This window comes from Schistocerca piceifrons, chromosome 1 (genome assembly GCF_021461385.2).
Source record: "Schistocerca piceifrons isolate TAMUIC-IGC-003096 chromosome 1, iqSchPice1.1, whole genome shotgun sequence".
Classification (NCBI taxonomy): Eukaryota; Metazoa; Arthropoda; class Insecta; order Orthoptera; family Acrididae; genus Schistocerca; species Schistocerca piceifrons.
In genome coordinates this window covers 344,822,535-344,849,084 of record NC_060138.1, presented here as the reverse complement: position 1 = coordinate 344,849,084, position 26,550 = coordinate 344,822,535, and the positions used below count along the sequence as shown (strand labels likewise).

At 44.3% G+C, this 26,550-nt stretch overlaps 1 protein-coding gene across 1 annotated transcript in view; it reads right to left on the bottom strand.

The window, feature by feature from the left end:
• The window catches only part of LOC124789445 (chitinase-like protein Idgf4), a 50,416-nt gene extending 24,605 nt beyond the window's left edge, over positions 1–25,811 (bottom strand). Inside the window, exons 1-2 of the mRNA XM_047256800.1 lie at positions 25,666–25,811; positions 8,314–8,552 (exon numbers count right to left, since the gene is read on the bottom strand). Coding sequence (XP_047112756.1) covers positions 8,314–8,552; positions 25,666–25,783 — 357 coding nt within the window. The 5' untranslated portion in view covers positions 25,784–25,811. The remainder of the gene's footprint in view (positions 1–8,313; positions 8,553–25,665) is intronic.
• Between the last annotated feature and the right edge of the window lie 739 nt (positions 25,812–26,550).

Genomic DNA, 26,550 nt, shown 5'->3' with positions numbered 1-26,550 from the left:
GTAATAGACCAAAGAAGTAATTTTGATTTGCATTTGGTAATATATATATTTGAGAATCAAAGAAAAACGGCACACCTTGATGAAATTTTCGACTTGGAAGACGCTTTTCATCATATAAGGTGGAATACGATGCTCATGCTTTTTGTGAAAGAGGGATGAAATACAGAGAAAGACATCTGATCTTAAGAACCTATGAAATCTAGCTGGAGTAGTAAAAGTAAAGAAACTAGAAATACGTGTTCCTATTTAAAAGATATAAAGAAGTGAAAATATTCGGCGTTGTTATGTAATTTGCAAATCAAACAGTAAATGAAAGAAGTGAAAGAGGGATAAATGTAAAAGGCAAACAGATGCCATTAAGTAGGTTTGACAATTTGGGTAAAGTAGAGAGGATCCGAAACCACTGTTACCCAACTCCCCAGGTAAAATGTAAACTTTACCAAGTGTCTCATGGTGTGAAGACATAACAGACAGTAGACTGTGTTATGTACAGCGGACTGAGATCTTAGGCTCAGTGGCAGAAGAATATATCACGGGTCGATACAGGGTTTACATTGCCATAATGGTACAAACATTCGTCACAGTTGCCCTCACGACGAGATACACATTTGATACATTGCAGTCGACGGAGAATACTACCACAGTATATGAGGAGCCTTACGAAGAACCATTGAAGTCATTGTCAACGTTCGGATTGGAAGCAATGATTTGTCAGGTAAGTAATTTCGTGGAGAATAACTGTAACAAACTACAAACATTGAGTACTCAATGTACAGCGTTTCAGCGGCCTCTGCGAATAGAAGAACGAAACAGAAGACTTCAGATGTGCAGAAGCACAAGAAATAAACACGAACAGCCCGCATCTCGTGGTCGTGCGGTAGCGTTCTCGCTTCCCACGCCCGGGTTCCCGGGTTCGAAGGGTCAGGGATTTTCTCTGCCTCGTGATGGCTGGGTGTTGTGTGCTGTCCTTAGGTTAGTTAGGTTTAAGTAGTTCTAAGTTCTAGGGGACTGATGACCATAGCTGTTAAGTCCCATAGTGCTCAGAGCCATTAAACACGAACAGGTGGTTTCCGAAACTTTAATTTTAGCTGAAAATAATGAGTAGTATCTTACTAAGTTGATTAATAGGGTTTCTGCCGGTTATTCGCGAATTTCCAGCACGGTATTTCAACTGCTTGACTCGCAGTCTTCTTCAAGTGTTCCCTGAGACTGATTCCAGTGTGGAACGAGTCCGGTATTTACGCCTACGTTGTGCAGGAAAGACGCGAATAACCAGCAGAAACCCGATTAATCAACATGACTACGCCTCGGCGGAAAACCCTGAAGAATTACAGGATCTTACTAGCTTGTCAGGGGACACCTAAATCTCCTTTAATACTGAAACTATTTCTTGGAGTTCGACAAATTGCTGGAGAAACGCAACCGCCTGTCGTGATATTGCGCTGATCTTAATGACACAGATCGTTATGGAAAACTTCATAAACTGCTCGGAGACGCGTGTGACAGTAATAGTTCTGTTATTTCCTTCATGTGCCAGAAACTCTAGAGGACTACTGCCTAAAAGAAAAATACAGGGTGAAAATTATTTAAACCGAAAAACTCTGGGAGGCTGTAGGGGACATCAAAACAAATATTTTTCCATATTGTCATTTTTCCTATGAGGATTATTTAAATCGGTGGAGGCTGTATTACGCTCTTCAGTTGTTAGAGGCCTTGTTACGATCTTTAGTTATTAGAGGGCGTATTACGCTCTTCAGTAGTAGGCAACTGCTGTCCACCAGTGTAGTAGTGCGTTGTCTCTGTTTACTAATGGAGCGATACACCTGGAGTGAGTACACTGATGCGGTTGGTGCGTACTACGTAGCGCATCACAGCGGACGAGCCGCACAGCGGATTGATCAACAAGTGCGGTTCTTCGTTAATGTGTGAGTCGGTGTTGTTGGGGACTGTATAATTGAGCTGTATCTGCTACCTAGGCCATTAAATGGCAGATACTATTACAATTTTCTCGCCAGAGCATTTCCCGACTTGCTGGAAGACGTCCCGCTCCCTACAAGACAACGCATGTGGTTCCAACATGACGGGGCGCCAGCACATTTCAGTCATCGTGTGCGTCGATACCTGGACCGACGGTTCCCAAAAACGTGGATTGGTAGAGGTGGTCCTGTACCATGACCTGCTCGATCGCCAGATATGTCCCCTCTGGACTTTTCTGTGTGGGTAGAGATGCGCAACCTTGTTTACACAACTCCTGTTGCATGAGAAGAGGATCTGGTAGCCCGGATAGTAGCAGCAGCAGGAACAATTCAAGCTACTCCTGGGGTTTTTGCCCGTGTCAGACAGAACATGATCCGACGGTGTGAACTTCGTTTACATGCCAATGGAGGCATTTCTGAAAATCTACTGTAATTCAAATTGGGTTGTGTTAATATGTTGTCTCTTGGTCATAAAAAAATGGGAAAGTGTTTGTTGGTTTAATTAATTTACCGCCAGAGAAATCTTCCTCTACCGGTTTAAATACTCCTCATAGGAAAAATTGACATTAGGGAAAAATATTTGTTTGATGTCCCCTACAACCTCCCAGAGTTTGTCGGTTTAAATACTTTTCACCATGTAGATACGCACACGAATCTACCTATACACGAAAGTAGAAACTCACACGAACCTACCTATGTACCTAGATACACACTGAAGCAAACTACACTAGCGACTGTGCCATTTTTTGATGACACTTTTTCGTGATATGCCTTGGCGCTTAGAATACGGCTGGCAGTATAATGTCACACAGAAGACTACGCATCTACCGTTCTTACATAAGACTTGACAGTCACATGCCGGAAGAGCCTGTTTCGCTTTTATCTTGTTGTCGGTACCAGAGGTACCCTCCACCACACACTGTCAGGTGGCTTGTGGAGTACTGACGTAGATGCAGATGTAAGAAGGAAGATTAGAGCTTAATATCCCGTCGATGTCAAGGCCATTAGAGGTAGAGCCCAAGTTTGGATCGGGGAAGGAAATCGGCCATGTCCTTTTCAAAGGCACCAACCAGGAATCTGCCCTTAGCGATCTAGAGAAATCGTGAGTGGCCGGATGCAGATCTGAACCCGGGTCGTCTCCAATGACAGTCCGGTGTATTATGTACGTTGCTCGATTTTTACGGCTTACAGTAACAGTGGTAATTTGGGGAAGCGAGTCTGGTGATTAAAGTCACGACTCTCCAGGTAATATACTGATCTAGCCCGTAAATTACCAGGTTCTGGAACTGTTTTCTTCCAGAGAGAATAAGAAGTATGTTTCGTCTTTCGACCAAAAACACTGATCCACATTTTAATAAGTCGCAATATTAGAAATACTGACATTATTCCTCCAAACGTCGCGTGTCTCCCAATAGTTAATGACGTCTACGGGACTTATAGAGCATGCTTCACAATCTAACGTCCTAAACTCAGCGAGTCTCGGGCACAGTCAGTTGCACAAAATATTAAACTTATTAATCTGCCCGTCTGCCTTACCTACGACTTAAACAAAATGACGGACACATAGCACCAACAAAAATCCAGTGCGCGTGAAAATACACCGTAACGAGAATTATACGATTAGTATTTCTCATTTGTTGTCTCCACCAACTTACAACAGAGCTGTGAACGTTGAAGCTAATCTAGATAAAGAAAATAAAAGAAATGTCAGAAAACACAAGAAATGTCAGTATTCTGTATTCTCTGTTTGTCGACAGGGTAAGTTGGTGCAGTTGCCGAGACACTGGACTCGCATTCAGGAGACAAAAATCCACATCTAGCCTTTCATATATAGATAGTCATTGATTTCTTTTGAAAAGGAGACGACCAGTTTCGTTCCTCGTCGTTTCCCAATCCGAAAATCTCCGTCTCTATTGATTTCCTCGCCAATGATATGTTAACCTCTAATCTTCTTGCGCATCTTCATGCAGACTCCACAAGCCATGTTATGTTGTGTGGTGCGAAGTACATTATGCAGCAATGTCACTTTCGAAGTTCCATTTTGCAGTCGCGACTGACACGTGAGAAGAACGATTTTTGATAACTCTCCTTGTGAGGTCTAATCTCTCAAAACGTGCTCTCATTGTACTTTCCTGAGATAAGCGTAGGTGGAAGCAATATACTGGGTGGCTCATTTAGGAACGTACGCTCATGGAATTTGAACAGTAAACGACATCTCCTGTAACGTCTGCTGCTGGAGCTGGATGAGCATCTGCGAGACACTTCCGTCCTTACTATACCAACCTGTGACAAAACTATCTGCTCTTCTTAGAAACTTCTCTGTTTCTTCTCTCAATCCTATCCGGTGTGCGTCCTAAACTGACGAACAATATTAAGGTATTAATCGACAGTTGTAAACTACCACTTTCGTAGGTTATGTACACTTCCTGGGGAATCTCATGATGAATCTCTCTAGTATCTGTCTTACACACTATTAGTTTCTTGTGATAGTTCGATCTTAAAGCGCTCTACACGTATACTCCTACATATTTAATGGATGTGACTGCTTCCAGTGCTAGTTTAGCAGTTGTCTGATAAGAAACACACAAAAAAAGTTTTGCATCACCTCGGTTCCGAGAGTTACGTAACCTGTATAGAAAACTGGAGTAGAGATCAACATAAACATCATTTCCGTCCTTTTTGTTGCTCATGAAAACCACACACTGCATGTTGTACCACCAAACAGCGAGACCTTCAGAGGTGGTGGTCCAGATTGCTGTACACATCGGCACATCTAATACCCAGTAGCACATCCTCTTGCATTCATGCATGCCTGTATTCGTCGTGGCATACTATCCACAAGTCCACCAAGACACTGTTGGTCCAGATTGTCCCGCTCCTCAACGGCGATTCGGCGTAGATCCCTCAGAGTGGTTGGTGGGTCAAGTCGCCCGGAAACAACACTTTTCAATCTATTCCAGGCATATTCGATAGGGTTCATGTCGGAGAACATGCTGGCCACTTTAGTAGAGCGATGTAGTTATTCTGAAGGAAGTAACTTACAAGATGTACACGATGGGGGCGCGAATTGTCATCCATGAAAAAGAATGCCTCGCCAGTATGCTGCCAATATGGTTGCACTATCGGTCAGAGGATGGCCTTCACGTATCGTACAGCCGTTATGGCGACTTCCATGACTACCAGCGACGTACGTCGGCCACACTTAATGCCACTTCAAACCAGCAGGGAACCTCCACCTTGCTGCACTCGCTGGACAGTATGTCTAAGGCGTTCAGCCTGACCGGGTTGCCTCCAAATACGTCTCCGACGATCGTCTGGTTGAAGGCATATGTGACACTCATCGGTGAAGAGAACGTGATGCCAATCCTGAGCGATCCTTTCGCCATGTTGTTGGGCCCATCTGAACTACACTGCATGGTGTCGTGGCTGCAAAGATGGACCTCGCTATCGACGTCAAGAGTGAAGTTGCGCATCATGCAGCCTATCCCGAGCAGGATGTGGTCCAGTGTCCTATCCCCTTGCAGTCGGTCATTGCTGCACTCCACAGGAAGTGCATGGAGTTGTGGGAGGACGAATGGCTGGCGGTGACGGCCAATAAACTGCGGTTGGTAAAGTAAACCACTCGGCCATGCCGTTCCTCCTGCCGGTTGCTCAGGCGGGAAGAGGTGGCCCTCACACTTCTTCGGATCGGGCACTGTCCTCTCACACATAGCTTTCTATTACGGCGGGAGGATCCTCCGTTTTGTGATGTGCACATCTCTGTCCGGCACATTTTAACAGACTGCATTTTATACCGTGATGCACGGGCAGAAGCACAAGTTGATGGGGATCTGCCTTCTGTTTTAGCTAATGATGAGTCGTGTGTGTCTAGGGTTTTTAAGTTTTGTGACGTGTCTGGACTCTGGCCTCAACTTTTAGGCTGGAGGATTTATTGTATTGCAGAGTGGCTGCTCCTCCCCTTTTTTCTTTGTGGTCAGCCAGCCACTTCCATCTGCTACATTGTTTTAGCTCCCTCTGTCATTTTCTTCCTGTGTTGTCCATGTTTTACTGTTGACACCCTGCTTCATCCCACGCTTCGGTGTGGATGAGCACATATTTTTCAACGATTGTTACCCGCGTTTTATGTTCCGTTTTATATTCCTGTTCTGGGATTTTTCTTGACACCCGTCTCCCTATGTTACTGAACGGGCGCTGAAGACCTTGCTGTCGTGCGCCCAAAAAACCCCTCTACTACTACTACTACTACTACGCACAGTTTGAGTCGTAACACGACGTCCTGTAGCTGCCGGAAAGCATTACTCAACATGGTGGCGTTACTGTCAGGATTCCTCCGAGCCATAATCCGAAGATAGCGGTCATCAACTGCAGTAGTAGACCTTGGGCGGCCTGAGCGAGGCATATCATCGATAGTTCCTGTCTCTCTGTATCTCCTCCATGTCCCAACAACATCGCTTCGATCCACTCTGAGACGCCTGGACACCTCCCTTTTTGAGAGCCCTTTCTGGCACAAAGCAACAATGCGGACGCGGTCGAACCGCGGTGTTAACAGTCTAGGCATGGTTGAAGTACAGACAACACGAGCCGTGTACCTCCTTCCTGGTGGAATGACGGTTTCAATTGAGGCGTGTAACGAAGCCACATCTTCTGAGGGAAAGGGAAATGTATCAGAGTTACTTGTCCTGGTATGCAATAGGGTAGATAGGATGACATATAACACGTCAGACGGTCACCTCATGTCACTTAAGGCCTGCCTTGCTGAGAGAGAGGAAGACCTGTTGGCACGAGTTCTGGCCGCTGCACTAGAAACTGAAGAGACACCAGGTGGGATGGCGAGTGAATACCAGAACATGATTCATCGGTAAAGTATCTGTAACAACGTCGGTGGTCGTCACATCGTCCCGCTGTTGGAATGCATCAGTTTTGTTCTATCCATCTAGAATTGTGTGTTTTTTGTTTTGGAATAACGTAAACACGTAATGTTTATGCGTTATTACAAATAAATGAGCTTTAGTTATAAATGGATGTTTCGTTTTGTTTTCTTTCGAATTTTTACCTAATAATTGTCCCGAATCATGGGTAATTCAGTTCCTCAAGCAGAAGTGGATGAATTAAACAATTGAACTGAAAGCTTCGTGTAATGAAAACAGTACATTTCCAGACATGGATCTCTATTCGAAATATCATGCATTCACTTCCTTCTAAAAGTCGTAGAAGTTTGTAACGAGAATTTCCGAAGACCTTATATACATTAGACAGTTAATATTCATGGCTCTAGACGACGCTCTTGCAATATGCCTAAAGTTAGGTTTATGACTGAAGATTTGCTAAGAATGATATGCAGTGTTCTGTGTCCCATGAACTCTTCACGGCAAACACAAAATGAAAATGCAAAACTTTATCGAATTCGTTCCTGGAAATCAAGAAACATGGCTTCAACCAGGGCACTGGTGTGTGTACACGCATTCCGGGCTTGTGGACGAGTAAAGTGAGCTGTGTTTCAGATGATCGTAGTTATCGAAATCAGTGTGGATTCTTACAAAGAACATGATTGACCTCCAGAAATGACAAACATAAAACAGGTTCCAAAATTCTACAACAGATCAACTTCGACGTTATCGGTCTGTAGATGTCTGTGTCTGCTCGAGCCCTTCTTTGTGAATGTTTGACATTACGTGCCAAGTCATAACATAGTCACAGGTCAATGCGGACGTCCACTGTCGGTAAGTTCAATCCGCTCCAGTTGTTGACCAAAGTGAAGTGGAATGATCATATAAAATTAATTGTTGGTAAGGCGGGTGCCAGGTTGAGATGCATTGGTAGAGTCCTTAGAAAATGTAGTCCATCAAAAAAGGAGGTGGCTTACAAAACACTTGTTCGACATGTACTTGAGTATTGCTCATCAGTGTGGGATCCGTGCCAAGTCGGGTTGACAGAGGAAATAGAGAAGATCCAAAGAAGAGCGGCGCGTTTCGTCACAGGGTTATTTGGTAAGCGTGATAGCGTTACGGAGATGTTTAACAAACTCAAGTGGCAGACTCTGCAAGCGAGGCGCCCTGCATCGCGGTGTAGCTTGCTCGCCAGGTTTCGAGAGGGTGCGTTTCTGGATGAGGTATCGAATATATTGCTTCCCCCTACTTATACCTCCCGAGGAGATCACGAATGTAAAATTAGAGAGATTCGAGCGCCCACGGAGGCTTTCCGGCAGTCGTTCTTCCCGCGAACCATACGTGACTGGAACACGAAGCGGAGGTAATGACAGTGGCACGTTAAGTGCCCTTCGCCACACACCGTTGGGTGGCTTGCGGAGAACAAATGTAGATGTAGATGTAGCGCTCACCAGGTGCAGGTACTTCTCCCGCTGGCCAGAGTCGGCGCTCCCTCCGCCGATGGAGAGCAGCACGTTGAGTGCAGGGAAGCGCCTCTTGAGCTCCACCACGCTGGTGTAGTTGGTGCCCTCGCCCTCGTGCCGAGGCACCGCCTTGTAACTGTCCGTGTCGATGGTGGCGTAGCCGTAGATGAGGTGCGTGCAGTAGGTCAGGCTGGGCTCGATCTCCGACACAAGCATACGGTGTGGCTCTGCAACATACATCAGACTCAATAGCAGTAGTAGTAGCAGCAGTTTTATTTATCTGGTGACCACTTTAACAAGGATGTTGGACATGTCATGGCATTACAGTTGATGAACAACAAAAATAACATAATTCGTGTATACAGCCATTTAAATACACTACTGGCCGTTAAAAATGCTACACCACGAAGATGAGGTGCTCAGACGCGAAATTTAACCGACAGGAAGAAGATGCTGTGATATGCAAATGATTAGCTTTTCAGAGCATTCACACAAGGTTGGCGCCGGTGGCGACACCTACAACGTGCTGACATGAGGAAAGTTTCCAACCGATTTCTCATACACAAACAGCAGTCGACCGGCGTTGCCTGGTGAAACGTTGTTGTGATGCCTCGTGTAAGGAGGAGAAATGCGTACCATCACGTTTCCAACTTTGATAAGGGTCGGATCGTAGTCTACCGCTATTGCGGTTTATTGTATCGCGACATTGCTGCTCGCGTTGGCCGAGATCCAATGACTGTTAGCAGAATATGGAATAGGTGGGTTCAGGAGGGTAATACTGGATCCCAACGGCCTCGTATCACTAGCAGTCGAGATGACAGGCATCTTATCCGCATGGCTGTAACGGATCGTGCAGCCACGTCTCGATCCGTGAGGAAGCAGATGAGGACGTTTGCAAGACAACAACCATCTGCACGAACAGTTCGACGACGTTTGCAGAAGCATGTACCAGCAGCTCGGAGACCGTGGCTGCGGTTACCCTTGACGCTGCATCACAGACAGGAGCGCCTGCGATGGTGTACTCAACGACGAACCTGGATGCACGAATGGCAAAACGTCATTTTTTTCGGATGAATCCAGGTTCTGTTTACAGCATCATGATGGTCGTATCCGTGTTTGGCGACATAGCGGTCAACGCACATTGGAAGCGTGTATTCGTCATCGCCATACTGGCGTATCACCCGGCGTGACGGTAAGGGGTGCCATTGGTACAAGTCTCGGTCACCTCTTGTTCGCATTGACGGCACTTTGAACATTGGACTTTTCATTTCAGATGTGTTACCACCCGTGGCTCTACCCTTCATTCGATCTCTGCGAAACCCTACATTTCAGCTGGATAATGCACGACCGCATGTTGCAGGTCCTGATTCGCCTTTCTGGATACAGAAAATGTTCGACTGCTGCCCTAGCCAGCACATTCTCCAGATCTCTCAGCAGTTGAAAACGCCTGGTCAATGGTGGCCGTTTAAACTGGCTCTTCACAATACGCCAGTCACTACTCTTGATGAATTGTGGTATCGTGTTGAAGCTGCATGGGCAGCTGTACCTGTACACGCCATCCAAGCTCTGTTTGACTCAATGCCCAGGCGTATCAAGGCCGTTATTACGGCCAGAGGTGGTTGTTCTGGATACTGCTTTCTCACGATCTATGCACCCAAATTGCATGAAAATGTAATGACATGTCAGTTCTAGTATGATATATTTGTCCAATGAATACCCGTTTATCATCTGCATTTCTTCTTGGTGTAGCAATTTTAATGGTCAGTAGTGTACTTACATCTCTAGTGTGCCGACAGTGGCATTATTTCGACTTAGCCTTCTAGGTTGGCACCACGTCCTCCACCTTGCCGCTGCCAATTGTGCCTTGTCTCTCTAGTTTGGGAAGTCTCTATTTGTTCACGCGCTGTGTGCTGTAGGCAGTGAACGAATCCACGAGGGCATAGGCGGTTGCTCGATGGCCAGGACGTGAGTTAAGAACAGACTTGTTGCTATATGTTACTTTCAGCCTGTGCCCGAAATCCAATAAATGGAGGCAAAAAAGATCTGTGAGTTATGTATTTGCTGTTAGTTCGCCTATGTTCTGTGTATGTCAGACACACGATGTGTGCATAATTGATCGTGGCAAGCAAGCAACATTCAATGCTGAACAGGTAATGTAATCGGATGAATACTATAACTGCCATTATGTAACAACTGCCTGTGTGTGGTGTGTCGCCAGGATGTGGTGATAATTGATTGCAAAGAGTTGGTGGCCCACAATGGTTTATGTTTACTGTACAGTTTTACAGACCTTGAACGAGTGTATGCTGTCAGTGGACGGTTGGCTTGCTTGACTTCGTATGTTACGATTACACGTGGCTTACGATAAATACAGGCCTCAGCGCTCGTTTGTGTGACGTCAGCAATGTAGTTTTATTGCTAGCCGACACAAATGCATGAAACCTGAGGCCCGTATTACGTTGTAAAAAGTCTTTCTCAAAACTTTCGTCAAACCTCTACGACCAAGCTGTTTCACTGGAGCTATAACACTACCGTAAAATTTTTCGTCGTATTTGGTTGGTAATGGATGCCGAGCAGTTAACCGCCAGTACAACAGCATATGTTGTAGGCGAGAGCATTGCTTGAAAAGAAAGAGACATGGGAACGATGGTGGGTGAAACCATGGATAGCGAGAAGAGAAACTCAAAGTGTTCACCAGAATTTGTTTTGTGACTATAGTGCGAGGACATAAAGAACAACGAAAATTATTTATTACAGGCGAACAAACATTTCAGTTTGTGCTCATGAAAGGGGCCCTTCATATGTGTATACACGATGCTCATTTAAAACATACCAGTTTTTAATTTCATTAATAATAATCAATGTTTTTGGAAGGCCTGCAACTATGTCATTCACATTTTAAATAATGAAACACTGACTGTTTACGTCTTTTTTCATGCTTCATACTACACGTTTCGAGAATTTATTTTCATTATAAAGACGAAATATTTGCATACGTGTTTTATTTGGTGTTTGTATGTGTGTTGTTTTGCCTCCGTCTTTCCCCGAACTCACTGGGTAGTCAGCAGATGATACATTGTAACTTACCAGTTCAGGCCACAGTCCGTGAAATGACATTACAGGTTACAACGCAAATGAAAATAGGACGAATAGAATTAATTTAATAAAGTGACGAATTTTTCTATAGCGACGACTGAAACCACATTTTTAAGTGTCCCTTACACCATGGTACCAGTAATATTATATCGAAAGAAATGAAATATCTAATAAGAAAAGCGAGATGCTTCCCAATTTTGGTATCCCTCCAGACAATGAAAAGAACTCTCACGAATCAAAAGAAAGATAATGAGTCTGTTATTTTATATCTCGTTCTGTAAAGTGCCAAACAACGTTGGTAAGTTTAATGTATCTACTCGTGTATTTGAGACAAATTTTATGCTAATAATCTGCTCGATAAGTTCTTAAATTAACTCACTATAGTTAGTCCATATTACAGATCGTTCATTGTAGTAAATTTATGATTTTATTTCAGCGTTTTCCACAGGAGAATGCGAAATTTTCTGTGCGTTTAGGAATACAAGTGAATTCGGTGAGAATCGTTGTCAGCTTCATCTGGTGACTATCACATACATCGCCGAAGAGAGAAGAAGTCAATATACAGCTGTCGCATCGTGTTTGCCACACTGAGTTTCTACGTATGCGCGACTCAATTATCCGACAAGTACAAATTATATCGCCCGCTTAGCGAGTGGCCGTGATGGTGTAGACGACGTCGCAGTGTCTGTGTATGAGCGAGCATGTATGTGTTTCGGAATAGCTAGTGCGAATCCTGGTGGTGGATAGTGTATTATCTCCAGTACTACGCCTTGGCCTATGAGAGAAGAAGAGGTGGCAACTTTAAGGAGATGATCATCAGAATAAAAATCAACGCACTGGTCTTGTTTGTCATAGAATGAAACAATATGAGTCTGTTGTTGGCATTCCGTCTGTCTGTCAGAGACGTTAAGTTCAGTGGCCCGTTGGAGTTATTCAGTGGGAGTGACTATTATTTTTTCGCAGTTTGTTTCACTCTCTCCATTCTCTCTTGCCGCTGCCACTAACAGAGTACGCATTATATCAGTCCAGACGGTCTCACGCCTGCCAGTGACACAGATAAGTCACTTGACTCCGCATTTATTAATCAGTCGGTAATACTAAGCAGTTACTCAGCTCACTCGATAGGCACGGAATCCGCCGAAATGACGCCCAACTGTAAGAAATGAAACATACTGGAAGCTCTTCAATATTACTACTTAAGATATCCGACGATATTTTTTGACAATATAGTTATACATATACAGAAAAGAACACTTTTCTAATATGTATAGACTGTGATTTTCAGCTCCCACTAGTCTTGTTTTGGGACTGGGCTACCATAGTAATGGAAATCTCGTTTATTTACGTGTAAAACTTTTTCCACGTAATTCTAAGTGCAGCTTAAGTTTTTATAGTGCGAAATTTTCCCTTAACTAACCACATGATGTCCACTGAGAATAAAAGGCCAAATGTGTCCGCTTACATGCGTGACTGGACCATGCAATAAATAACGCATATGCTGCCTTGCATAATGTGGGCACCCCAGATATTTCGTAAAACGTACAAGGTACCAAAATAAGTTTTACGGTAAGTGAAAGGACGCAAAGAGTCAAGTATCTTGAGGTGTCTTCATGATTCAAAAGTATTTCATCTACCGAGATATCGACGCAGACCTAGACCGCGCACGGCTACCCCGCGAGGCCGAAAGTATCTAGACACTCCTATGTAGTGCGAAATCGACCACTAGGTGTTAGGAGAGGCGAATCCCACAATACGAAGGAAGCGGGGAATATTGTGTTATCAGCAGGGAAGCAGTAAGAGCAGAATGGGTCGGTCAGCAGAGCTCAGTGACCTCGAACATGGATGTCACCTGAGTAAAAAATGCACGTTGTTGTTGTTCTCGTTGTTGTGGTCTTCAGTCCTGAGACTGGTTTGATGCAGCTCTCCATGCTACTCTATCCTGTGCAAGCTTCTTGATCTCCCAGTACTTACTGCAACCTACATCCTTCTGAATCTGCTTAGTGTATTCATCTCTTGGTCTCCCTCTACGATTTTTACCCTCCATGCTGCTCTCCAATGCTAAATTTGTGATCCCTTGATGCCTCAGAACATGTCCTACCAACCGGTCCCTTCTTCTTGTCAAGTAGTGCCACAAACTCCTCTTCTCCCCAATTATATTCAATACCTCCCCATTAGTTATGTTATCTACCCATCTAATCTTCAGCATTCTTCTGTAGCACCACATTTCGAAAGCTTCTATTCTCTTCTTGTCCAAACAAAAAATGCATACTGGCGTTTAAACCACTGTCATGATGTTGTGAAGTGGAAACACGAAGGAACAACCACACATAAACCGGGACCAGACAGACCTCATGTACTGATGGACAGGGACCGCCGAACATCGCATGAAATAATCGGAAGGAATGACTCGTGAGTCCCAAAGTGCTAGCAGCAGTCCATCTAGTACGCTTACCGTGCGTAGCGAGTCAAAAAGAGTGGGATACAGTGGTCGAGTGGCTCCTCGTATGTCACACATTCCTGCAGAAAATGCTAAACGACGCTTGAGGAGGTGTAAAGAGCGACGCCACTGGAGAGTCGACAACTCGAGACAAGTGATTTGAAGTGATGAGTAACGCAGTGCAATGGGAGGTTTTGCGTTTGGTGAAAGGTTGGAGAGCGTTACCTGCTATCACGTGTAGTGCCGACAGTAAATGGACATGTTATTACGGTATGGAGGTATTCTTCATGACCAGGGTGTCGTCTCCGTATTGCGTTTAAGAAAACACTAAAGGCAGATGGATAGCCTATGAACACACTTTACAGCACTGGCTATTGCATGTAGCAGAGGAACAGTTCGGAGATGATGACTGTTTACATCAGCACGACAGTACAGCCTGTCATAAAGCAGCATCTTTGAGATAATGGTTTGTAGAGTAATAACATCTCTGAGATGAACTCGCCTGCGTAGAGTCCAGAACTGAACCCAGCGGAATGGAACACGTGTAGGATGAGTTAGAACGTCTGCTTCGCTCCAGACCACAGCATCCAACATCGCGACCTACTTTAGCTTCGGCTCTTGATGAAAAATGGGCTGTCATTGCTCCACAGACATAGACACCTCACTGAAAGTGTCCCCAGCGGATCATCGAGGCTGCACACAAGCGATTGGAAAACTTGATGTTTGAGAAAACTCTGAAGGAAAAGTCGAAGGATTTAGCGCCCAATGGAACATCGGAAGCACTAACAGTGGGCAGATACTTTTCGTCACATAGTGTATATTCGCTGCATAGCGTCATGTAAAGATAAAAAAGAATGGAAAATGAGGTTTTAACGTTCCGTCGACGAAGATATTGATAGAGACGGAGCACAAGGTTGGACTGGGAAAGCAGATTTTCGAAGTTGCTGACCTAGAACATCATTGAACGCTCTAAACTTGGCTACACGGGTTATCAGTCAACCTTCAAAAAAATATTGTTCACTGGCTAAACCTGTTTCGACGCATTAGTCATTTTCAGTAGTCATTACTTCTTAGCCGATGACTGCGCCAAGCGTAGTAAAAATGAGCATCCTCTCAAAGAGACTTGAGGAGTTGGTCTATCGTACTGCTCTGTTACTCACTTAAAACATCTGGTCCTGAATTGCCGAGAGAGTGGCACTCCACCGTTCGACGGTCACTATGATTAATGAACCCTGGTGTAGGGTGAAACAGCATCTAATGATATAACCAAACCTGTTCTGCCAGCTCAGTTCGATTTCATGCCCGGTCGGGTCAGAGCCGTTGTTGCTGCCAGAGGAGGCAGATCCGAGTACTGAATTTTGCAACCCGAATTCCTCAAAATCCCCTACTAATTTATTCATGTATCTTCGCTGCTATAACGTACACGCAGAGTCGATAAATTGTCTTTATTTGCCATCCATCCAATTTTAATGGCCAGATGTTTCATGCGAAACCAAGGATATAGCACACTGGCAGGCGTTAAGCAGTCTGTGGGTTGGTTACTTTCGATCAAACTTGACATTCAGGTGAAATCAAACTTCCTACCGCGTTAAGGGTTCGAACCACCTCCCAGTCCTCGTATCGCTGGTGCTAGAGCAGTTTCATGCAGAAAGCATGTAAAAATGTGAAGAAGCATCATTCTGGACGACTACGGAAAACTGAACCAGACACATGGTATATGGACAACTTTCCAGCGTTCACCACACAAGTATCTTTGGAGGGTCCCTCAGGAATTCCAAATTCCTACGACTATCATGCAACGAGTACTCCGTAAAAATCATAGTTGTACTCCATCCGATTAAAACTGCTGCAACCGCCAGGACCTGATGCGAAGCCAGAACGAATGAAGTTTGTTGTGGACGTTCTTGAACGTTGAAATAGTATGGTGATTTCCTAGCAACGCTACATTTTCCACTTTTTATTAGTTAGATTCAGTGAACCGACAAATGTAACGTCAGCGGCACAACCAGTCCACTTCCTTTTACTTGATGTTTGAGCGTATTGTTGAACAGTTCATCTTTCTTCAGATAAATGTTAAATCTGTAAGTGATCATGATATGCATCTGCTATATGGTTTACCACAATAACCGGCTGTTAACCAAAAGTTGTTTTGAAACAAGATGGTTCACCGCCACACTGAGCTAAGAGTGTGCGATGCATCTGTGATCAAGCGTATCGAGAACGTCGGATGGCAAAGCTGACCACCAAGTCACGTTGTCCATTAGGCGCTAAATCCTTCGACTTTTCCTTCAGAGTTTTCTCAGACATCAAGTTTTCCAATTGATTGTGTGTAGCCTCGACGATTGGAATACTCGAATGGCTGACACCATCGCCGCAGTTGATTACAGACGTCTCGCGCTGAATGTGGTTGATGCTGGAATAAAAAAAATGAAACGTTTTCGTGCAACTGTAGGAGCAGATATCGAAACAGATTAATAAAAAAATTTACGTTTGTGAATCACAGAATCCATAAACGTTCTTGTGAGGTCTTTAGGCCACCACGGTTTATTCTTTTCTGCTAACCTCTTTATTGCATAGCGGACCTATTGAGATCAGACGTGATGGTAACTGCAGACGATTTATGTAAGAGGGTTTCATCTGCTTTATTTTCTCGTGCATGATAATTTGCATCCTGTCATTCTGATCTACGGCTTCCGAGGTTCGCGTAAACGACTAGGTGCCAACTGTGGGATAGTTACTGTAAGACTGTAAAAACTGGAAATCTGTGGTAAGGACTTACGGGACCAAACTGCTGAGGTAATCGGTCCCTACGCCTACACACTACTTAATCTAACTTAAACTGAGTTATGCTATGGACAACACACACACCCATGCCCGAGGGAGGACTCGAACCTCCGACGTGGGGAGCCGCACGGACTGTGACAAGGCGCCCTAGACCGAGCGGCGTTTAAGACTGTGAAAATCATTCCAGTGATCTGTTCTTTCCCATTGAGACTGTTTTCTTTCTCAAACGATCTACGTCTAGATACATACTACGCAGCCACCACACGGTGCATGGCGGATGGATGCCCTGTAGTGGTAGGCATTCCCTTTCCTGTTCCACTGTTAAATGGGGCAAGGGATGAAACGACTGCCCATATGCTTCCACTCGAGTAATGATTTCTCTTTTCCTCCCTGTCCTTAAGCGATATGTGTGCTGGTAGCATTAGAATCGTTTCACAGTCCGTCGCAAATGCTGAACCTCTAAACCTTCTCAGTGGCGTTTTTCGAAAGGGAAGTCTTCTCCTCCAGGGATTCCCGTTTGAGTTCACCGTGCATATCGGTAATCTCGTGTGCTGATCCCCGTAACAAATCTAGCAGCACGCCCCTGAAGTGCTTCGATGTCTTCCGTTAATCCGACCTGTTGTGCATCCCAAACACTTGAGCAGCACTCGAGAATGGACCTCACAAGAGTTCTTATTTACCGTAGAAATGAGCTATACATTGCTAGAATTCTCCCAGTAAAATTAAATGGACAATTCATTTTCCCTACAGCCGAACTTATGTGCTCCTTGCATTTCATGTCACTTTGCAACTTTACGTCTAGACATTTAATCGATGTGACTGTGTAAACACTTTATTCCATTATAGGGTTGTTCTTCCTAATCATCTACATTAATTTACATTTTTCCACATTTAGAGCAAGCCGCATTTCATCATATCAAATAGAAATTCTGTCCAAATCATCTGTATCCTCCTACAGTCTCTCAAAGACGACAGTGTCCGGTACACTACATCGCCGCCAGAAAACAGTCTCATATTGCTGCTCACGCTATCCGTCAGGTCGTTCATGTATACGGGGTGAAGTGAACATTAATAATGTTTAATCCTGCCTAGTCGTCAAAAGTGAGGTGTCTAGGAAACCTGCTTTCTCTTATCACTACACAACTATTGAAGCAGATCGTATTAATGAGTTTTATTACTTTGAAAATTACATAGATGTGCCGCAAGCAAAGGATGACAAGCAAAATAAACAAGCTTCTTTAATATATTCAATTCCTAATACAAGTGAAGTAATACAGTTGACGCTTCTATTCAGCTCGCTAGTCTTGAAGCATCTCTGCGACCAGTCGGGCGCGGCACTTAATTCCTCTTCGCATAGAGACCGCTGCTGTTGCGTTGTCGTCCTAGAAACGGGTCAGTCAGCTTGCAATTGGCTGACGTCTAGTTCCCGACTGGTGTGCCGGCGCTTGACTTAACGCCGTAACAAATACTCGTAAAACCGATAAACTGCAGGGACGGATTCCAGACTGAAAACGGAGGAGAAAAGGTCCTACGGACATATGTCTGGAGATGCGTTGTTCCACGCTAGACAGTGCTGACGAATGACAGTTCCTCTGACCACGAGCCATATGTTTCTCCTGTGTTGTAGGTTGTGGCCGGCCGGAGTGGCCGAGCGATTCTAGGCGCTACAGTCAGGAACCGCGCGACCGTTACGGTGGCAGGTTCGAATCCTGCTTCGAGCATGGATGTGTGTGATGTCCTTAGGTTAGTTAGGTTTAAGTAGTTCTAAGTTCTAGGGGACTGATGACCTCAGAAGTTAAGTCCCATAGTGCTCAGAGCCATTTGAACCATTTTTTGCAGGTTGTGTTAGTGACGCAGCGTACTGTAAGCAGTAGAATGGTTCAGTATTCATGCCGGAAACGAGCTGAGATATTGTTTGTGTGCGGCCAAGTAGATGGAAACAGTTGAGACACAGCACGGCTATACCAAAACAAGTACCTTCACAGACACCAACTACGCCACACAACATTCCAGGCCCTTTTTGGAACGTTTGTGTGATCATGGGTCCTTTCAGACAGACGAACGTGCAGGAAAACGGCGGACGGTGTGAACACCAGATTTGGAGGACCGGATTCTGCAGGATATTGAGGCGAACCCTAGTAGAAGCTCCAGGCAACTGGCCCTGCCAACATGGTGTAAGTCAAAGAACGATTACGTGTATCCTGCATGAAAACCGCTACTTCTCTTTCACCTACAACGACTCCAAGAATCATTAGTAGCGAATTATCCTCTACGGGAAGAATTTTGTCGATGGTTTTTGCACCAGATCATCACAGTTATGGGATTTCTATCATCAGTCCTCTTAACTGACGAAGCAACCTTTATCAGAAACTAGCATCATCGATGTGCATAATCGTCATGTATGGGCTACAGACAGGCCTCGGAGAATGGTTGAGGCGTCTCGTCAGCATCAGTTCAGCATCAACGTGTGGGCAGGGATTCTTGGCGACCATCTCGGCTTGTTCACGACATTAATACCGGACCATTCTGGTGCTTACAGTTCTCTGCGTTAATCACACAGCCTGCGACAAACAAGGAACACACGGCACATGGTCAGAGGAACTTCCATTCGTCAGCGCCATGTGCCGGGCAACGATGCATTTCCGGACACATGTTCATAGCAACCTTTTTCCTCCATTTCCTATCAGGAATTCGTCCCTGCATTCTGTCGGTTTTATTAACGTTCGCCCTATATAGAGAACAAAAGCGCTCTTATTGCACTTCCCTGACGACCTCCTGACTATACTCTTGTATTCAATAAGACCCGCCGTCCAGGATAAAATACTGGGTTCTGTTACTTAAAAAGCCTTCGAGCAAATCACTGACCTGAGATCCTATTCCGTATCCTCGGACCTTTGGTAACAGTCTCCTGTGTGCCACTCATCCCACTCAGGTACTAAACCCTGACAAGGTCAGTAGAAATTTCTAGCACGTGCGGTTTATGTGAAAGCGAATATTATGTCAACCCTTTCAGGTTTCAGCGTGTATGTTAGGCATCATAGTCATAGGGTTTCGTCGATTCAGCAAAATGCGATAGTCGTTTCTGGGTTGTTTAGACGCGTCACGTTCGATAAGCAGCTTATCTGCAGTGTTTCTGCTCCATTTACGCGACCTTCACCCGGATGTTGGCGACATACAGAAGTCTCCTAGATTTGCATCTTTTATAATATTTCCAATAGTTTATGCCAAACGTAGAAAATAATTTCATTATTGAATATGACGAAGATGGTAGCCCGCGATGGCCTTCTGTCTCGTTTCGTATAGATCGTGTGTTACACAACGGCATTTTCGTTAAACCACGGGCAATTAAAATTATCCGAAGGTTACTTCTGTATTCGATCTTTTTTCAGAATGCCATTAAGATTCGCAAGAAAGTGCTAAGATTAAACAATTCTATAAAGTCTACTCTTGTATTCTGTTCAGGGAATATGTCACCGCTGTACAAATCTGTTGTGTGTCCATCGGGGCTGTTCATTATACAACTCTCCTATGAGCATTAATACAGGGCGTTTCAAAAAGAAAGAGCAGATTTCAAACATTTATTTCTCAAAAACTACAAATGATAGAAACACAATTCAAACGTTTCTTGTCAGAGAAAGGTTCAAAGTTTTTCAATGGTCCGCGCAGAAGTTCCATGCAAATCCGCAGTGGCGCTGGCGTTTGTTTGTAGGAAAATGGCGACGACACCACAGGAACGATCATTTTGTGTGCTGCAATTTGCAAAGTTAGAGTCCATTGTTGGTGTGCAACGTGCATTCCGCCGTCAATTCAACAAACAGCCGCCTCGTCATAAGCAAATTTATGAGTGGCGTCACAGATTCGTAGAAGATGGTTGCATCTGCAAGCGAAAAAGCACGGGTCGTCCACGCACATCGGATGAAAATGTCGAGCGTGTCCGTGCAGCTTACGAAAGGAGCCCTAGAAAATCCACGACACGGGCAAGTCACGAACTAAACATGTCTAAAACAACGGTATGGCGCGTTCTGAGTAACCGTCTGCACATGAAGCCGTACAAACTGCAGTTATTGCAAGCATTGCGTCCTGACGACCACAACAAAAGGTTCGAATTTTCAACTGCAATTCTACAGGACATGGAAGAGGACAATTTTGCCGAACGATTAATTTTTTCAGATGAATCAACGTTTCACATTTCTGGTAAAGTTAATCGGCATAACGTACGAATTTGGGCGAGTGAAACTCCGAGGGACGTTATTCAACATGAAAGAGACTCACCAAAGGTTAACGTCTTTTGTGCAATTTCGGTAAACAAAGTTTATGGACCTTTCTTTTTCATGGAGAAAACTATCACAGGAACCATTTACCTGGACATGTTAGAAAACTGGCTATTTCCTCAACTTCAGGAAGATTCAAATCACTTCATCTTCATGCAAGATGGCGCCCCACCACACTTCTCTGAACCTGTACGACGGTACCTAAATAACACCATTCCAGGACGGTGGATTGGAAGAGCAGGAGCACAAGATCAATGTCATCGTCTGTGGCCTCCCAGGTCACCAGACCTTACTCCCTGCGATTTTTATTTGTGGGGGTACATAAAGGACTGTGTTTATGTCCCACCTATGCCCGCTACTCTTCAAGAGGTACGACATCGAATTGTTGCGGCCGTGAATTCGGTAACTAAAGACCAGTTGCGTCGTGTGTGGCAAGAAATGAGATACCGGTTTGATATTTGTCGTGTAACAAATGGTGCTCATATTGAGGTACAGTTTTGATATTTGTTGTGTAACATTTGGTACTCATATTGAGTGAAGGACCGTTGGAATTGTGTTTCTATCATTTGTAGTTTTTGAGAAATAAATGTTTGAAATCTGCTCTTTCTTTTTGAAACACCCTGTACTTTGTGTCGATAGCAAATCGCTGTGCACGGCTGCAAACAAGAAAATAAAAAGAGAGAGAGTGATGAGAATAACATTTAGGATATTATTATGTAATTGATTATGGATCAGTATTTTATTTCTCAACAGGTAGGTTATGTAATCTTACTCTATGTGGTTACCACTAAGTTCAACTGTAAGCGTCACCATTCGCTACACATTTTTATGCTCAGAGCGAATTTTTCTAGAAGATCTTTGACAGAACAGTGGATGGTGCATTGTGCTGCATAGTGGAAAGAACTGTTCAACGAGTTCAAAAATTAAGCAAGAAGCCATGTTAGATTATCATTCGTTTTGACAATCTGGTAGTTCTAGACTTCCTGCAGCTCCAAACGTGTCGATTGAAACTATCTTCGCTTCCACTGGTGAGGACTTGTGAGAAAGGATGCCTATTTTTGTGAGTGAAGACCTCTTGCACGCTTGGAACAATCAATGGGTAACAAGAGGGCAAAAAATAATTTAAAAAATTATTTGATAATTGGTTTCACACGATGAAGAGATGTATAGTTTTAGACCAGTCAGTTGTAAATGCGGCTACAGCGTTTTCTGCATGTGTTCTCTTATCCACATGTGCTCGAACTTTAACACACTGCGATGGATTGGCCATAATATTTTCTGGTTTGGATATTTTTATACTTTGACAGTCACGCCACGGCTGCGATGGTTACGCCTACTTTATTTCGTTACTTCGATCATGCGAAATGTGGTCGTCATTTGTTTTGCTTTTGTGGCAGCATGTTTATGTCGAGTGTGCTCAAAATTCAGATGGTTCAAATGGCTCTGAGCACTATGGGACTTAACATCTGAGGTCATCAGTCCCCTATTTGGCTTAATGTTGCTGTGTATCCCGCTCTCTCTCTCTCTCTCTCTCTCTCTCTCTCTCTCTCTCTCTCTCTCTCTCCCTCCCTCCCTCCCCCCCTCCCCGAGAACACATGGAAATAATGTAGGAGCCATAAAACGTGGGTTCTGAAAAAGTCATTTTAAACCTGAGAACTATTTGTGATCTCGTTAAACTGATTTGTAAACTAAACCACAACTGTTAGGTGACCACTGGTGATGGTTTAAGTATGGCGAAGTGTGTGTGGTTCAAGTAAAACTTTATACAGTCGCAGAAGACTGTATAACTCTCAGATTACTTGTAAAACTGCAACAGCAGGAGAGAGGCGTCAGAAATAGGACAACAGATCCATCTGAGTTTGAGTAACAGAGACATTCACGAACGCAACACTAGAAGGAATACTGATCTTCGTTACCCTTAGGGGCATCAAAGAGTGATGTACGCAAGTATAGAAAAAATGATAATTAATTGAAACCCTCAGCTGCTGACAGGTGTTGTTGATACACCTCGATGGGGACAGCTGAAAATGCGTGCCCCGACCGTGACTCGAACCCGGGATCTCCTGCTTACATGGCAGACGCTCTATCCATCTTTTTCTTCTTCATTTTGTTCGATATAGTTCGTTGCGTTTGGTCTGGGTGGACGTCAAAAGACATCCGTTCAAGTTGATCGTTGATTCTTTGACCCAGTTTTTTTATTACAGAGAGCACGCACCCGTCTGACCGAACACGCTGAGCTAGCGAGCCGGCTCCATCTGAGCCACCGAGGACACGGATGAATAGCGCGACTGCAGGGAATTACCCCTTGCACACCTCCAGTGAGACCCACATTCCCAACTGTCCACAATCTACAAACGTAATGTTCCTAATTGGTATTTGCCCAGTCACTATCTTCATATATAAGTATAGAAACCTTTGGAAATTTCTGGCAGATAGTAGAATTCCATTCAGATGTGGATTGAAGGTGTTCCTCTTTAACAACTACTTTTATACCGAAGAGGAATATGTGAACAGAAACACTGGCCCATTACAAATGTGTAAATGCCCAATATGTAACCATACAAATATTTTTTCGGTCCCTTTTTTTCCTTTAAATGTGTTTCCTGTGTTCGTTCAGTTGACACCTTCCACATCGCAGCATTTATCGTGAGTTGTACAGAGTATCAGGGAGAGCATAAGGGAACAATTGACAGGAATGGGGGAAAGAAATACAGCAGAAGATGAATGGGTAGCTTTGAGGGATGAAGTAGTGAAGGCAGCAGAGGATCAAGTAGGTAAAAAGACGAGGGCTAGTAGAAATCCTTGGGTAACAGAAGAAATATTGAATTTAATTGATGAAAGGAGAAAATATAAAAATGCAGTAAATGAAGCAGGCAAAAAGGAATACAAACATCTCAAAACTGAGATCGACAGGAAGTGCAAAATGACTAAGCAGGGATGGCCAGAGGACAAATGTAAGGATGTAGAGGCTTATCTCACTAGGGTTAAGATAGATTCTGCCTACAGGAAAATTAAAGAGACCTTTGGAGAAAAGAGAGCCACTTGTATGAATATCAAGAGCTCAGATGGAAACCCAGTTCTAAGCAAAGAAGGGAAAGCAGAAAGATGGAAGGAGTATATAAAGGGTCTATACAAGGGCGATGTACTTGAGGACAATATTATGGAAATGGAAGAGGATATAGATGAAGATGAAATGGGAGATACGATATTGCGTGAAGAGTTTGACAGAGCACTGAAAGACCTGAGTCGAAACAAGGCCCCGGGAGTAGACAACATTCCATTAGAACTACTGACGGCCTTTGGAGAGCCAGTTCTGACAAAAACTGTACCATCTGGTGAGCAAGATGTACGAGAAAGGCGAAATACCCTCAGACTTCAAGAATAATACAATAATTCCAATCCCAAAGGAAGTAGGTGTTGACAGATGTGAAAAGTACCGAACTATCAGTTTAATAAGTCACAGCTGCAAAATACTAACGTGAATTCTTTACAGATGAATGGAAAAACTAGTAGAAGCCGATCTCGGCGAAGATCAGTTTGGATTCCACAGAAATGTTGGAACACGTGAGGCAATACTGACCCTGCGACTTATCTTAGAAAATAGATTAAGGAAAGGCAAAGCTACATTTCTAGCATTTGTAGACTCAGAGAAAGATTTTGACAATGTTGACTGGAATATTCTCTTTCAAATTCTAAAGGTGGCAGGGGTAAAATACAGGGAGCGAAAGGCTACTTACAATTTGTACAGAAACCAGATGGCAGTTATGAGAGTCGAGGGGCATGAAAGGGAAGCAATGGTTGGACAGGGAGTGAGACAGGGTTGTAGCCTGTCCCCGATGTTATTCAATCTGTATATTGAGCAAGCAGTAAAGGAAACAAAAGAAAAATTCGGAGTAGGTATTAAAGTCCATGGAGGAGAAATAAAAACGTTGAGGTTCGCCGATGACATTGTAACTCTGTCAGAGACAGCAAAGGACTTGGACGAGCAGTTGAACGGAATGGACAGTGTCTTGAAAGGAGGATATAAGATGAACATCAACAAAAGCAAAACGAGGATAATGGAATGTAGTCGTATTAAATCGGGCGATGCTGAGGGAATTAGATTAGGAAATGAGACACTTAAAGTAGTAAAGGAGTTTTGCTATTTGGTGAGCAAAATAACTGATGATGGTCGAAGTAGAGAGGATATAAAATGTAGACTGGCAATGGCAAGGAAAGCGTTTCTGAAGAAGAGAAATTTGTTAACATCGAGTATATATTTAAGTGTCAGGAAGTAGTTTCTGAAAGTATTTGCATGGAGAGTAGCCATGTATGGAAGTGAAACATGGACGATAAATAGTTTAGACAAGAAGAGAATAGAAGCTTTCGAAATGTGGTGCTACAGAAGAATGCTTAAGAATTAGAACTGGAATTACAATTGGGGAGAATGCTGAAGAATAGAATTGGGGAGAAGAGGAGTTTGCGGCACAACTTGACAAGAAGAAGGGACCGGTTGGTAGGACATGTTCTGAGGTATCAAGGGATCACAAATTTAGCATTGGAGGGCAGCGTGGAGGGTAAAAATCGTAGAGGGAGACCAAGAGATGAATACACTAAGCAGATTCAGAAGGATGTAGGTTGCAGTAGGTACTGGGAGATGAAGAAGCTTGCACAGGATAGAGTAGCATGGAGAGCTGCATCAAACCAGTCTCAGGACTGAAGACGACAACAACAACAACAACAAGAAGATGGTGTACGGGACGCGTAACTCACCTGGTCGCCTGAGCGCTGCGCCGTCCAAGTAGCAGACGACGCGAGTGGCGCCCAAGGCGGCGGCGCTCGTCCAACAGGTGGCGGCAGCCGCGAGCAGCAGCAGCGGGACCTTCGCCATGGCCGGAAGTCGGTGTGGCACTGTGCGGGCGCAGACAGCTGTCGGCGCTCCGTCGCCTCGCCGCGGTCACCGCAGTGTCGCCGGGAGGGGGCAGTACCGCGAATCGTAACTTCTGGAGGGGACCGCTGACGTAGCTCGCTAAGTGGCCGCGCACGGCCCCGTCACACAATCCCACGGCCGGGCGTGCCTCTCTGCATACGCGTCAATGTTAAGAACAGAAGCATGGATCACACTTACGCCAAGGAGTGTAAAATTCTCTTCAACATTAGGGCTCAGCAGATCCCTGCTACAGCCTCGATTTAATGTTGACCATGTTTCTTCCCTTTTTCCTTTTTTTTTCATTAACCAATCAATAAACGAAACCACAGAAAAGTTTGGGAGAGGAAGTTCCCCTATATCTACACGACTGCACTGCTATTCATTCACACTTGCGCGTTTGGTGGGCAGTTCATAGCCCTATAGTAGCTCGGTATGAGTACAACATTAAGAACTCTGCGAATTTTTTACGTCGATTAGAGGGGATGCGTTTGAATGACTCTGATATTGTAGTAAATTTTGATGTGGTTTCTCCCGTTACTCGTGTTCACATGGTTCAAATGGCTCTGAGCACCATGCGACTTAACTTCTGAGGTCATCAGTCCCTTAGACTTAGAACTACTTAAATCTAACTAACCTAAGGACATCACACACATCCATGCCCGAGACAGGATTCCAACCTGCGACTGTAGCAGCCGTGTGGTTCCGGACTGAAGCGCCTAGAACCGCTC